Source organism: Emydura macquarii, unplaced genomic scaffold (genome assembly GCF_026122565.2).
Source record: "Emydura macquarii macquarii isolate MOO-44397 ecotype Brisbane River unplaced genomic scaffold, CSIRO-AGI_Emac_v2 contig_1390, whole genome shotgun sequence".
Taxonomy (NCBI): Eukaryota; Metazoa; Chordata; order Testudines; family Chelidae; genus Emydura; species Emydura macquarii.
The window spans coordinates 18325553-18338711 of NW_027131527.1; the positions used below are offsets into that span (position 1 = coordinate 18325553).

Sequence of the window (13159 nt, forward strand, 5' to 3'; positions counted from 1 at the left end):
CTCTTCAAACTATCCTATAAGGACCTGAACCGGCAAAGTGCTGAGCAAATCCTGAGAGGTTTTGTGGGCTCAGTGGGAGCGGAGAACCTCGCACCTCACAGAATCAGGCCTTTAAACTAAACATAGGTATAGACACAAACATCCCCTACAGAGGTCTGCTTCACACAAATCCTACTCCCAAACTCCCATTTTCCCACTAGGATGGCACAGCCTTCTCTCTCCTTCCCACCAGCAGCCCAACACTTGTAGCCCTTTCTAACAGACATCCAAATCAATCTCAGTCTCCACTCTTACAGGCTCCCTTTCTGTCTCCCCCACATTATGACAACTCATTAACATCCTCCCCTTAAACATCCACCTCAGTCAGTTGCCTATCTCACTCTCACTGTGCTCACTTCTCTCACCAAGACTGGGGCTCAGCAGATCTGGCAGCCTCTTAGCTGAAGCCTGTCAGCACACTCATTACATATTTGCTGTTTGAATTTCAGGCTCAGATGCAGTCTGGCATATATACCGTGTACACAGTAGGTTGTAGGGCTGCTAATAGCAGGTCAGGCTCCTGCACCAGATGTGAAATGGCTACAGAGCTTTCTTCCCAATCAGATACACCAGATATATTCACTATAAGATCCTTAAATACACTGCCAGGAATGGCTGTTGTGGGCTATGGTATACTTGGCACCATCTAGTGGCTCAACTGTATAATACAGTTTAGCATTCCATTACATGGCTTTAAGCTTTACATTCCTACCATTTACAAAATTTTCACTATTATGCTATCTTTAAAATTCAGCATGGAACAGTCCATTAAGTGTCTCTGAATCATACTGGTTTCTAATTACACAACCCGAACAACTTATCTGGCTATCCATTAGTTGCAAGAACTGGCTGTGTTTAGTTTGGAAATATTGAGCCCTCTTCCTATTCTGCATCTGCCATTTGTAGAGTTTCCTCTGTTGATTGTTCTTTCTTAGGAACAAACTGCAGATGTTGATGGTTTCTTTTGAACTAGTGTCAGCCTCAATCACGTATGATTTGGGAGATTAATTCTTTTTCTTTATGACATCTGGAGTTCTCCATCTAGTTTAACATAAATGTTGTCACTGATTCTAGACTTGGCAGTTCTCTAACTGAATGACATCTGTTATAAAAGTGGGGTTTTTTTTGGTAAGGCCTTTTTGTCTTTTTATCTGATTTGGCTACTCTTTTCATGTCTGATCACTTTGGAAATTGGAAAACAATCTAAGTCAGAATAGTAGTTCAGAGTTATCTTCCCCTTCGGAGTTGTGTTGGACTATATCCCGTAGCTGTTAATGATGTTGATCTGTAACTCAGAAGAGCCAGGGATGGATCTTCCAGCTCTAAGATTTTCTTGACTGTCTGTACAACTCTCTCAGTCTCTCTATTTGCTTGTGGGTAATGTGTGTTGCTTTTGATATAATCAAAATCATATTTCATTGGAATGACAAATTCTGCTGCAGTAAATTGTGGTTCATTGTCCATCACTAATTGTTCCGGAATACCAAAGTGAGGAAAAGTACACTTCAGTTTCTCAATAACACTGCACATGTTATATGAAAAATAGTCCACTACAACCAGGTAATGATGTCCTCTGAATTCACATAAATCTGCAGCTAATGTTTTCCAAGATCTGATTCGTAGAGGTGTTCATATCCTGTATGGTTCACCATGGTCTCAAGTTTATTTATACTGGATCTCCTTTCCAAAGTCCCATATCATCAAGTACTCTTAAATTCTTCCAACCTTCTCACTCATACCTTCATGACTTCCATGCTGTTGTTGTTGGTCTTTGATCACAGGCATGCTGAATGCAGAGCTTTTGTCTTTGTAAGCTGTTTCTATGGAGAACTGGCCTATGCAGTTCAGAATACCTCCAGAGCTAATCAAGGCTGGGTTAGGTGATTTCAGCTCTGGGAGAGGATGAAGGTAATTGTAAGTCCCTTTTGAGATGGCAATCACATCTGCTTTTAAGTCAATTTTAAAGTCAATAGTCTTTTCATGAATATTTAGTTTCACTCTCCAGGCAAGCTCTTTATCACTATGTCATTAAACATGATAGGCCCTAGAAACAATGACTCTTGATTGTCTGTAATATTAGTCCACTCCCTGACAGCCTGGGTACGGCAAACAGCTGTAAAATGTCCATATTTTGTAGATTTATTACATCCTGTGCCTTCAGCTATGAATTTTTCCATATTTTCAATATTTATCCTGAAAGGTTTTGTAGTTTGCCTGAAATTTCTTCATAGCCTCATGGCTTTGATGGTAACTTTTAGCACTCATGCTATATCATTTGGCAGATTCTAAACTAATTTAATGTTTTTCAAATTGTTCCTGCCTTTTCTGCTGTGTCACAAGTTCAGACTGCTTTGCCATTTGGATAGTTATGGCTAGGGTTATATCTGTCTTTAATTGGAGTTGTTGTGAAAGGCTCTTATTTGTTAACCTAATAACCAGCCTCCCTATGACATTTTCATGTTTTGCTGTCCCAAAATCAGTGTTCTGACAATACATGCAAAGCTCTTATAAAAGATTCAGCATTTTCACTTGGTTCCTGAATTTTCTAGTGAAAACATGCTCTTTCATAACTCACATCTCTGAGGTATAAAGTATGTATCAAACATACCCAGAACACTTTCACAACCACCTTTATGACTGTCTTCTTTAAAGTCAGAGGATTTAAACATATACTCTGCCTGCTTCCCCATAGCATACATTAAAGGTACCTGAATATCACCAGTTTCCTGGTGACATTTTGTAGCAATGCAAAATCTTGCAAAATACTGCTTTCATGCTGTCTGCGCTAAAAGTCTAGCAAGGCTGAAGTTCTCTGGCATACTGAAGAGTTGTCTGACACAATGATGAGATCCTGCAACCTTTGTTGCATCTGTCCCCAGCCCACTCTTCTGTCTGCAACCTCTTGCTGTTTTTCTTCTCTGGCACTAGTTCTGACAACATGTCATGTACAGCTTGTCATGTAGGTTGGAGGACCTCTACTAGCATGTCAAGCTTCTTTACCAGAGTTTCTTTCCCAGTGAGATACAACAGACATGTTCACTGTAAGGTCCTTTAATGCAGTGCCAGGAATGCTTATTTGTTGATAGTTTAAGGTATGTTACACACATCACCACCTAGTGGCTGAACAATATAATATGGTTTAGCATTCCATTACACAATCCCATGTGGACTTCTCGTACCAGTAAAAACCTAATTTCAGAAATACAAAACTAATATGGGTGCATCTTCCCTTGTAACATTTTCAGTAACAGTAGCTGAAATATATATGAATTATCTAACAGAAAAATAAAGGACTAAGGTCTGCAAAGACATACATCTATGCTTAACTTTACACACTGTGAAGTTACTGGGATTCCTCTTTGTGTGAAAAGTTTTGCATGTACTTAAGTCTTTGAAGCACCAGTGCCTAAATCATATTTTCAGTTTACCTAAGTAAAGTAACATTGAAGTTTGATACAGAAGAAACCAATACTACTTTGAAATACTTGGTCACCCACTTGAAACTGATACTTCAATTTGCTGTACATGAATCACTAACTTTTTCTTCTGAGATTTGCTGACGGCTACACATTTTAGGGCAACAAATTCAGGCTATGAACAATTCTAGTCGATTTCTCTCTTTATTTAATCTATGACCCAAATCCTCTCTCACTTAGGGTCACCATTTCCTTTTTATAGTTTAATGGCATTTAGTTAATAAATTTATGTTTATTTTACATGATTATTCATTTTGTGGTCTTGTGCGTGTGTGTGTACAGTTTTAATTAAAATAAATATGCACAGAACACACAACACAGTTTCACTGGCGATACTTGCTTTTCACTTATGGTGATAATGAGCAAAACAGCATCAGCAGAAATTCATTTTTTTCACTTTCACAAAATTTTGTTGAAAAGGCAATTTTTCCAATTTATGTGCAGAATTTTTCATGCTACTGTAGTCATTAATTTGGCTAAGGTACTTCTGATTCAAATTGGCTTCAATTAGGTTGGTATATATAATAAGTGAATATACTTTAATTGCTAGTACCTCAGTGACTATGTAGATTTCTGTTTGCAATGTTGTTGTAGCCATGTTGGTCCCAGGATATAAAAGACGTAAGGTGGGTGAGATAATATCTTTTACTGGACCAACTTCTGTTGGTGAGAGAGAGAAATTTTTGAGCTACACAGAGCTCTTCTTCAGGTCTTGGAAAGATACTCAGCGTGTCACAGCTAAATACAGGATGGAACAGACTGTTTAGCATAAGTAATTAATAAATATTTTAAGAGACCATTCAAGGTGAAGCACCTCACTAACACTTCTGCAGTCAAAGAACAAAAAAAGGGAGCTTAATGGATTACATTAACAAAAAAGGCAGGTTGTTGTAATAAGCCATAAATTAAGTCTTTATTAATACCATGATTGTTAATGTCTAGCAAAGTTATGAATTTAAGCTTCTAGACTGACCTTTTGAAGGTGTTGTGCAGGTTTCCTTTGAGGATGAGGACAGAGGTCAGATACAGACTGATCATTTTGTGAAAAAAGTGTTCGCCCACAGATGATAAGATGTTTTTGCATTTTATCATTTTTCTGTGAGAGTTCATTCAAAAGTGTAGTGTTTATCTGGTTTCACCCATGTAGTGCACTGGATAAGGTACACCATCTGTTGTGATAGACTCACGTAGGACACATGGATCCGCATCTCTATTGACTAGCTTAGATGGTCCCTGCCTAGCATGGATCACATTCTTAGGCACCTATCATTCTCCATTCATTGTACAGGAAGCGTAGATGCCTAACCTGTGCTTTATGGATTGTGTTGTTGCTGTCCCAGTGATTTTTCTAAAGGTTAGATGTTGCAACATTCTGTGTTGCAAGACCTTGTGTAGATCTGGGCTTAAGTGAATATTTCCTTGTTACTGAAAATCTGCTCAATCCTGCAGTCCTTTCGGAGATCAAGCTTCCAATTGAATTAAATTTGGCCTGAGAAAGGACTGCAAGACTGGGATAAATATCAAGAGAGAGTGCTATAACAGAGTAATAAATATTAAAAAGACATTGCTTTAGTAACATTACAGTGGCGACATTAATGTAGCAAAGCCAGGATATTAAAACTTCTGAATGACATGACATTTCTGAGTTTAATTTTATTTTCTATACTCTGTTAGCATTATACCTTGGGGTTTATTTATGAGAAATCAAGGTTTCGAGTACAACTTCCTTTAACCTTCCTGTCCTAAAGTCAGACTCCTTCCTTTAAAGGCTATAGAGAACATGTATAGTTTATTCTTAGCATCTGTTCCAAACTCTTGGATGACTCAATGTTTACACAATGAACCAGGATATTTAGGCATCTTTCATGGAACATTTAGGCAGTTTTTATAAAAGTACAATATTTACACTTTTGAGACATTCTAGTAAATTGGGACATAGATATTTGTACTACTCTTTAAAATTTGTTTAATTTGACTTTTAACTACTGTAGTCTGTATTAGTTTTTATAAAAGAAGCTGAGTATTCCTGCTATAGTTCAATTTCCATTGTAATCTTCTGTTTTCTCAAGAAAATAATTTTCAGAAATATTTACCTTTTGAACAGAAGTGTCCTCTACTTGGTTCCTGCCTAAAAATAACTTTTTCTTACAGCTGTTTGTAAGTGTTGAGATAATAGAGAAATACGCTTTTACTTTTTAGACACATCCGTAAAAAAATGTTTTAAACTTGATTTTGGTATAGATGTAGTCCTCACTGAGGATAATTATATTAACTTAGTCAATGGGGAATTATATAACTACAAATAAAATATAATATACAGTACGTTTTACTAAATTTCACAAATTAAATATGAAAGAATAAAATCCTTAGCAGACGAATTATAAGAGAAGTTATTGCTGCATATGCACAACTGTCAAAGTCAAAAGAAACCATTTTTGTTATATATATTTTAAACATTAATTAGATTTCTGTTACGTACTTTGGCCCTGATCCTCTTATGAGGCAAGTAGTTTGAGGCTAGGATCTGCACAGAACTCTGACATCACACACAGCAAGCTGCAAACTCAGGGCCAGTGGGGCAGAGCTTTACCTGGTATATGGTCATAGCTCTATTGAAGTCAAGCTGAGAACCTGTCCCTTAGTTTTGAAAATCCATTCCGTGACCACATTTTTATAGACAGACTGTGAACTGCCGTAAACCTATGTTTATAAATGAATAACTGATATAACTTTTACTCTTGCATATTTGCAAATATGAAAATATAGGCTTGATCAAGCCATCCTACTCCCACAGAAATTAACAGTAAACTTCCCATTGACTTCAGAGAGGTCAAAAAGAACAGATTCACAGCATAGTTTCTCATAAATAGCCATCAATTATGAAAGAGAGAGAGACTATTGATTTCTTACCCAATGTATTCTGTAGCTGATATATACAAAATCAAATAAGTTACCCAAACTTTATTTTTAAAATGCACACATACTATGCCCTTCATACATGGTTTCACTACAGTAACTCAAAATGGTACTATTATTAATATTTCTGAGTCATTGGTGTATTTTGTATCTCTTCTTTGTGAAAACCAACAACAAATCATCAAAAAAAGGAAAAAAAAAAAAAAAAAACCACAGAACACAAAACCTTCCCACCATCAGCACTGCAAAAAAGATTATAAATAACATTTATGTCCATGCTGATTTTTTCCTTTTCATTCGGTAAGCATTTATTTTCCCCTTCCTTTTTGGTGATATAGAAACCAGTATGGGTTCGTATTATCTCCTTCTTAGATGCACACAATTTAGGGAAACAGTATGTGTTCATTACTACAGTTTAGAAGGATAAGACTCACAAATGAGCAGAAAAATCTTTCTATATATATATATTCCTATATAATATTTGCTATTTTAAAAAGTTATCATCTGAATAGCATATTACTGTTATACTGGGAGGTGTTAATGGTTGCCATCAATCACAGACCTGATTAAAGTTGATGGTTGTTAGTAAGCACCTTTCATTTAGGCTAAATGAAAGAAGAAATGAAATGCCTGATTTGTGTGGTGATAACTGAAACTATAAAAGCCACCACTCAAGTCCTCAGCAGCATGGTGAGGCCTGAGTAGAAGCTAAACCACATGGTCTGAGGGGTTTCCTGGGGACTGATTGCAAATCCAGTTTAGGGGATGGTGGATTGATTAGTTGCAGCTATGTGCACGAGAGGCAGAAAGCAACTAGAAAGCGAAGGGAAAGTGAGAAGAAAGAGAAAAAATGGTGAGTGTGCCTCTGGTAGAAAGTCAAAAGAAAGAGCTTCTTTTGGGCATAATACTTTCTGGAACTTAATACTTGGATTTCTGAACAAACTTTTGTTTGTTCCTATGGTATTCAGGAAAACAAGACTTTATGTTCATTCTTTGTAAATAAATAGGATTGCACCAAAGAAATATCTGGCTCATATCACCTAATGGAAACACCTGGCAAGGCTCCAGATATTGGCCAACCGCCTGAGGCAGTATGGTTTAAAGTGGGCAATGTTATTTACAGAAAAAGTCTGGAACCCAGTGGACCTGGTGCACCAAATTGTAATAATTTTCAAGTAGGTCAAATTGTGAGTAAAATACTTTCATTTCATCACAAAAGCAAAATGTCTATTACATTTTTCTGCTAAGTCAAACTATGTTAATTAAGATGAAGACTTTCACATTTCATGGCTGTAATGTCACAGCAATGAACTGTAACTTTCTGATAACACTAAACCATAAAATAATACTTTATTACTGAGTTCATGTGAACAGGTTCCACTTGAAAATTTGAATCAGAAGGCTTGCCATTGTGTTTTTTAATTAAAGTTTTTTTTACAATCCATTTAGTAACAAAAGCTATACAAATGAAACCTGCTGAGGATGCCTTCATACCTTCATCTCGGAGATTTAAAGTAAAGTTTCCTTCATTTAAAAAAACGAGGATTGATAAAGCTTGAAACATAATGTTCTATGTGTTTCATTAAAAATAAAAAACTGACAAGTTTATTTGTGTTCAGCTTGAGATGAAAGTGGGAAATGAGTAGAATTTTATGATGTGTGCAAATATCTTATCTCATGCTATAAAAGATAAACATATAGAAACAGCTGCAAAAATGCTAAATATGAACTTTTAAAGAAAAATATATTTTCCTGCTTTTAGCATCATCCCTTAGAAGAATGAAAACACCACCAAAGTCCACCAAACCATAATGGTTCAGAAAGAAGTTTAGAAATAGTATGAGAAAGCTCTTCTCAATTTCTGTCACACACGGTTTGCCATCAAATTAAAGCTGGGCAAGCTCTGTAAAACCTGCATCCAAATTAATCTTGACAATCTTTTAGAAAAAGCTCTATTAAAGCTCAAAGCTTAACAGCTTAACATGTGTAGCTTCTGCTTTGAAAAAAAATAAAAAAGCCCTAACTTTAAAACAGATCTTATAGTCATCTGTTTTTGTAATCCACTAGAATACATAAAGTGCAACATTTAACATCTGGGTTCATGATTTTAGAAAAATCTTCAATATAGTGACAAGTTAGATATTTTGTTTTCTCTCTCAAATAAACTTTTGTAAAGATGATTACATTCCATGCATGGGAAAACCTTACAAAGGAGATGAAGCCTCATGAAGCATAATGAAATGAAGAGATGAATGACACCATGTTTGTAGAAAGAAAAGACAGAAATATACTAAGTGGAAATGTTGAGAGACTTTGTAAATGTTTGTACAATAGAAAGATTAGGAAAGCAGAGAGTTAATTCCCAAAACAAGTATATTATTGAGAAATTAGAGGGTTGTAAGTTAGAGCTATCCACACAGTAAATCAGAAAGAGAACCAAGAAAGTGGGGCAATGAAAAACCTACTGGCTAGACTTTCAGGTAGTTCTTAGGAAGCTGACAACTCCCAGTGTACTCGCAATTCCCTTTTGCTACATATTTTGTCCTACTTAGGAGTTGTATAGCCCAGTTAATTGGTTTTTGATTCCCAATAGAAGATGACTATGGGGGAGATTTTCAAATGCACACATAGCAGTTAGGTGCCTTTTCAGTAGGAGGTAGGTGCCTAGCCGCCATTTGTGCCTCTGAAAATTGCCCCCAGTGAGCTTAATTACAATTATTTCACTCCCTGTCCTTCATGGAACTGTCCCACGTCAAATTTATTGTTAAACTGAGGCACTCTGAATACACCATAAACTTTCTCCAACCTTCTCACTGTGACAACTTTCCTTGTTTGTCTTAAGTCATGCTGAAATATTTCTGTTTCTTTGCCATTGTCTGTGCAACCTTAATTTGGCCCCATTATGGTACAGTCTTTAACTAAATAATCACATACTATTTTTCCACACAGGACTCCTTCTTTCAGAGTCTTTGTTTTTATTTTCCAGAATAAATTCAGTTTACCTCTACACATGTTATGTTGTTGAAATAAAAGGTAAATGTATTGAGTATAGTTTTATAATTGTACACATTTTTTAAAAATGAAAATACATGAAATGTAGGTCAAAAACAAAGTAAATTAACCACATGAAACTGTATAATATAAAATATTAGTGATCTCAATTTTAGCAAGCCCTACTATGGTACAGTATCAAGAAGTACAACTCTTGGCAGATATACCTTTCATCTTAGAAGGAAAGGAAAGGAAAGGAAAGCAGAAAGGCTTTATTTGATATGGTTAAATAGGATAATGTCAATAAAAATGTCTATTCATCAGAAACATTGTTTAGTATCTATTGCATTAATCTTTTCTATTTCTAACACTTTGCATCATATAGGGCATTTCATTAAAAGGATATATTAGAACAAAGATATAAATTATGGTTTATAAATACACTGTAAATAAATTTAACCATAAAATTACTGAAAGGAAACTGAAAAAAATAAAAATTATATAAAATTCATTTATTTTTGGAACAGGCCAAATCCAAGAGTCCATTCTTGCCCAAAACTTTATGTGGAGGACAGAGTACTGATGATTCCACCATATATTTATTCAGCACCTCAGTCAGGGCATCCACTCTCTCACCAGCTCTTTGTATGTGACACAGTGACTGGGACCAGGATTGGAATGGAAATGATTCTGTAGCATTAAAGTTTAATGGGAAAGGTTGTTGTCTGGGAAAAACGTGCAATGAAGTTGTCAGTGATTATGGTGTTACCTGCAATCTGATATTTACCTCAAGTGGTAATTTTTCCAGAAAAAGGACTGCAGGTTTTCGGCCTTTTAAAATTTATTTCATCAACATAAAACTGACTTTATTCTTTATTGCCATAATATACTTAGTTGTTGGGGCATTGTGCATTACTAAGGTAAGGCAGATTTATGATTCTGAGAAATAGATGCAGGAATTGAATCTAATTTGTAAGATTAAATTCGGGTTTGAAGGATAAGACATCTCTTTATGACTCCCTTATGTTAATCAACTGACTCATATACCATAGAAGCCTATACAACGAGCCTTTGTTTCACTTTAGTCTTGCCTTTTGCCTGTGTTTGACAGAAGAACAAAAATGCACTTTAAATGGAAAGATTTCCTAAACAGCATATAAACTAGATAATTTTTCCCTGGGAAGTTAGAATTAATGTATTTTATATGTATTTTCTTTAATGAGGTAGTTTTGAACGACTCATAGAAATGTTCAGTCTTTTAAAATGCAAACTGTGTTTTGATGCAGTTATGATGTGGTCCTCTTTGCAAATGATCATGCAAACTAATAACTTACAATGAGGAGAAATGAACAGTAATGAGACTACTATCTGCAATGTTCCTCCTTCTGTACGATATGGCTTATAGGTGGTTTAGCGACAAATTAGAAGAGATGAGAAGAGGAAACAATCAATACACTGCACTCACAAAAAAACATAAGTGAGGACAGCAGTTTTCATGTATTTTTCAAAAAGTAAACAAGTGCCATACCTTTTTAAAAATTCCATATACTCAGTATGCTTGATGAGGCCTGTCCTCATCATTATTGTTTGAAAACATTGCCGATCAATAGCCCAAAGTTTCACATTTACGAGAGCTGGAAAAAACAAGACAAGGGGAAAATTTAATTAGCAAATCTCAAATGTGAAAAACCTTTTGCGAACTGCAGAGGAAATTAATTATTCATGAACGCATGGAAATTACTAGCTTTTACAAACTTAAGCTATTAACATAAAAGTAATCTACTGGGCAATGGTCTGAACATGCATGATCCAAAAATATATCTAATTGTACTCAAAGATCTCATCATAATATGTGGGTTTTAGGGAAACCTTAGGAAAAACTGTGCCATAGGAAAGTGTTGGAGTAAATGCACATACAAAGTTTTTACAGTGTGTGATGAAAAAAAGGAACAAAAAGGGCTCCATTAATTGCTGTAATAGATTATTTCATACACACTATTACTGACGCCACATGATTTGAGAACTTGTTTCAGATTTATCCATGATGTAGAGGGAGCAAAGTTAAGTAGGATTTGATGCTACTGCCATCAAAGTAAATGATAAAATTTCCATTGGCCTCAAAGGGTTTTTCAAGAACTGTGTCCTACTAGACCTTGATGTTAGAACCCTGTGCCTGTTTTAAAGGGGGAATGTGCTTTGATGAGGAAATTCCCCCAACTTTGATTTCAGTGTTTATAACAAATTTCAATATTTCTCAATCATGGATTATTAAAACACATGATATCTTTTATTGCAGAAGTCCCCAACTAGGGAATGTGAACCATTTGTGGTCCACAAAGCACTTTCATTGGTCCACAAAGAGCTGGCTGGTCTCATGGTGCTGAATCTCTTTCTTATTCTCATCTGTCAAATTGCATTATGAGGCAGTTAAAACTGAATTAAATACTTTTCTTCATATGCAAATGCTGTAGTTGCCACAGGGATGTCCTATAGTAATAAATGAGAGGGGAGAAGGTCTACACAATTGCAAATAGAAGCTGAGGTGACTGTACTATGGCCATGAGACAACATCTGTATTAAAAAGCAGCCAACACTATGTCATTTTTTAAAATCCCTGCTGTAAACAGATTAAATGACCCTTTGCAGAAATTATTTGTGAAAGATTAATAGTGATTTCAGAAAATGTTTACTGAAATGAAAAGTATTATTGTTGTTGCATATTCAGACAACTGTATTGTCCTATGAAATAGGAGTGCTCAGAGTGAGAGAGGAAAAGAAGTTGTCATATTAAAGTTGTATTCTCACTTGAAGTGAAAGCACAGAAACAGGCTCCAAAATGGTTCTGTGAGAGTATCACCTCTGAATTAGTTTAGACAATATGCTGAAATTCCATTTCACATACATTAATTTAGAAACTTGGTTATACAAAAATTTCTAATGGTGCTGCACTTAAATAAGAATACCTAGGTAAGCAGAATTCCAAGTTAAGAGCACCACTTCTACTTTTGCTTTTATGGAGTAACTCAAGCAAACTTCATATCCAGTAGAGAGAGGCTATAGGAAATGGAATTAGGCAAATACAGCAAAAAAGTATTCACAAACATTCTCGTGAATAAAATCCATCAAATCACTCAGCTGGTATTCACACCTCCTTTAATTCACAAACATTCACGTTTGCGAGTTTTATCCACTATAACATTTGTAGAAAGCAAAAGCACCACAAATACTAGCTCAAATATTTATGAGAATATATACTCCTGCAGTGCTGTAGTGGTCATGTTATTTTTTTTTATTATTATTTGCACATTAGATTAATTCAACAAGTATGGAGGTGTGCAGGTAATCTGTGATCAGAAAAAGGGGCTCAAGTCTTCATATAAAGGATAGGTCATCTAACCATCATGAGGGTGAAAAGATTGTATCTAATTTAATTGAATCTAATCTGGCAGCACACACTAAGTTCCTTCATCATAATTATGTGGTCATTGCATAGTGTCATTATGGAGCAAAGTTAAGGTTGTTTGGACGTCCTAACTGCGTACTTCCATATCTGAACATTTTGGATTTTTTTTAAGTTTAAGCTTAACTCTGAATTTCCTTGGTTTATAATGCCTCTGTTTTGAGATAATTACAACTTTCCTGTAATATATTTTGTGTACTTTAAACCATTAGGCCGATTTTATTTAGTTTTTGTTGGAGTTCTCAAAGTAATTTCCGATGTGCTCCAAATTCTCAAT

General features: G+C 35.4%; 1 protein-coding gene across 3 annotated transcripts in view; it reads right to left on the reverse strand.

The window, feature by feature from the left end:
- The window catches only part of PRKG1 (protein kinase cGMP-dependent 1), an 819482-nt gene that overhangs the window by 278093 nt on the left and 528230 nt on the right, over nt 1-13159 (reverse strand). For all 3 annotated transcript variants that reach the window (XM_067552762.1, XM_067552761.1, XM_067552763.1), the window contains one exon: nt 10951-11056. In XM_067552762.1, coding sequence (XP_067408863.1) covers nt 10951-11056 — 106 coding nt within the window. The remainder of the gene's footprint in view (nt 1-10950; nt 11057-13159) is intronic.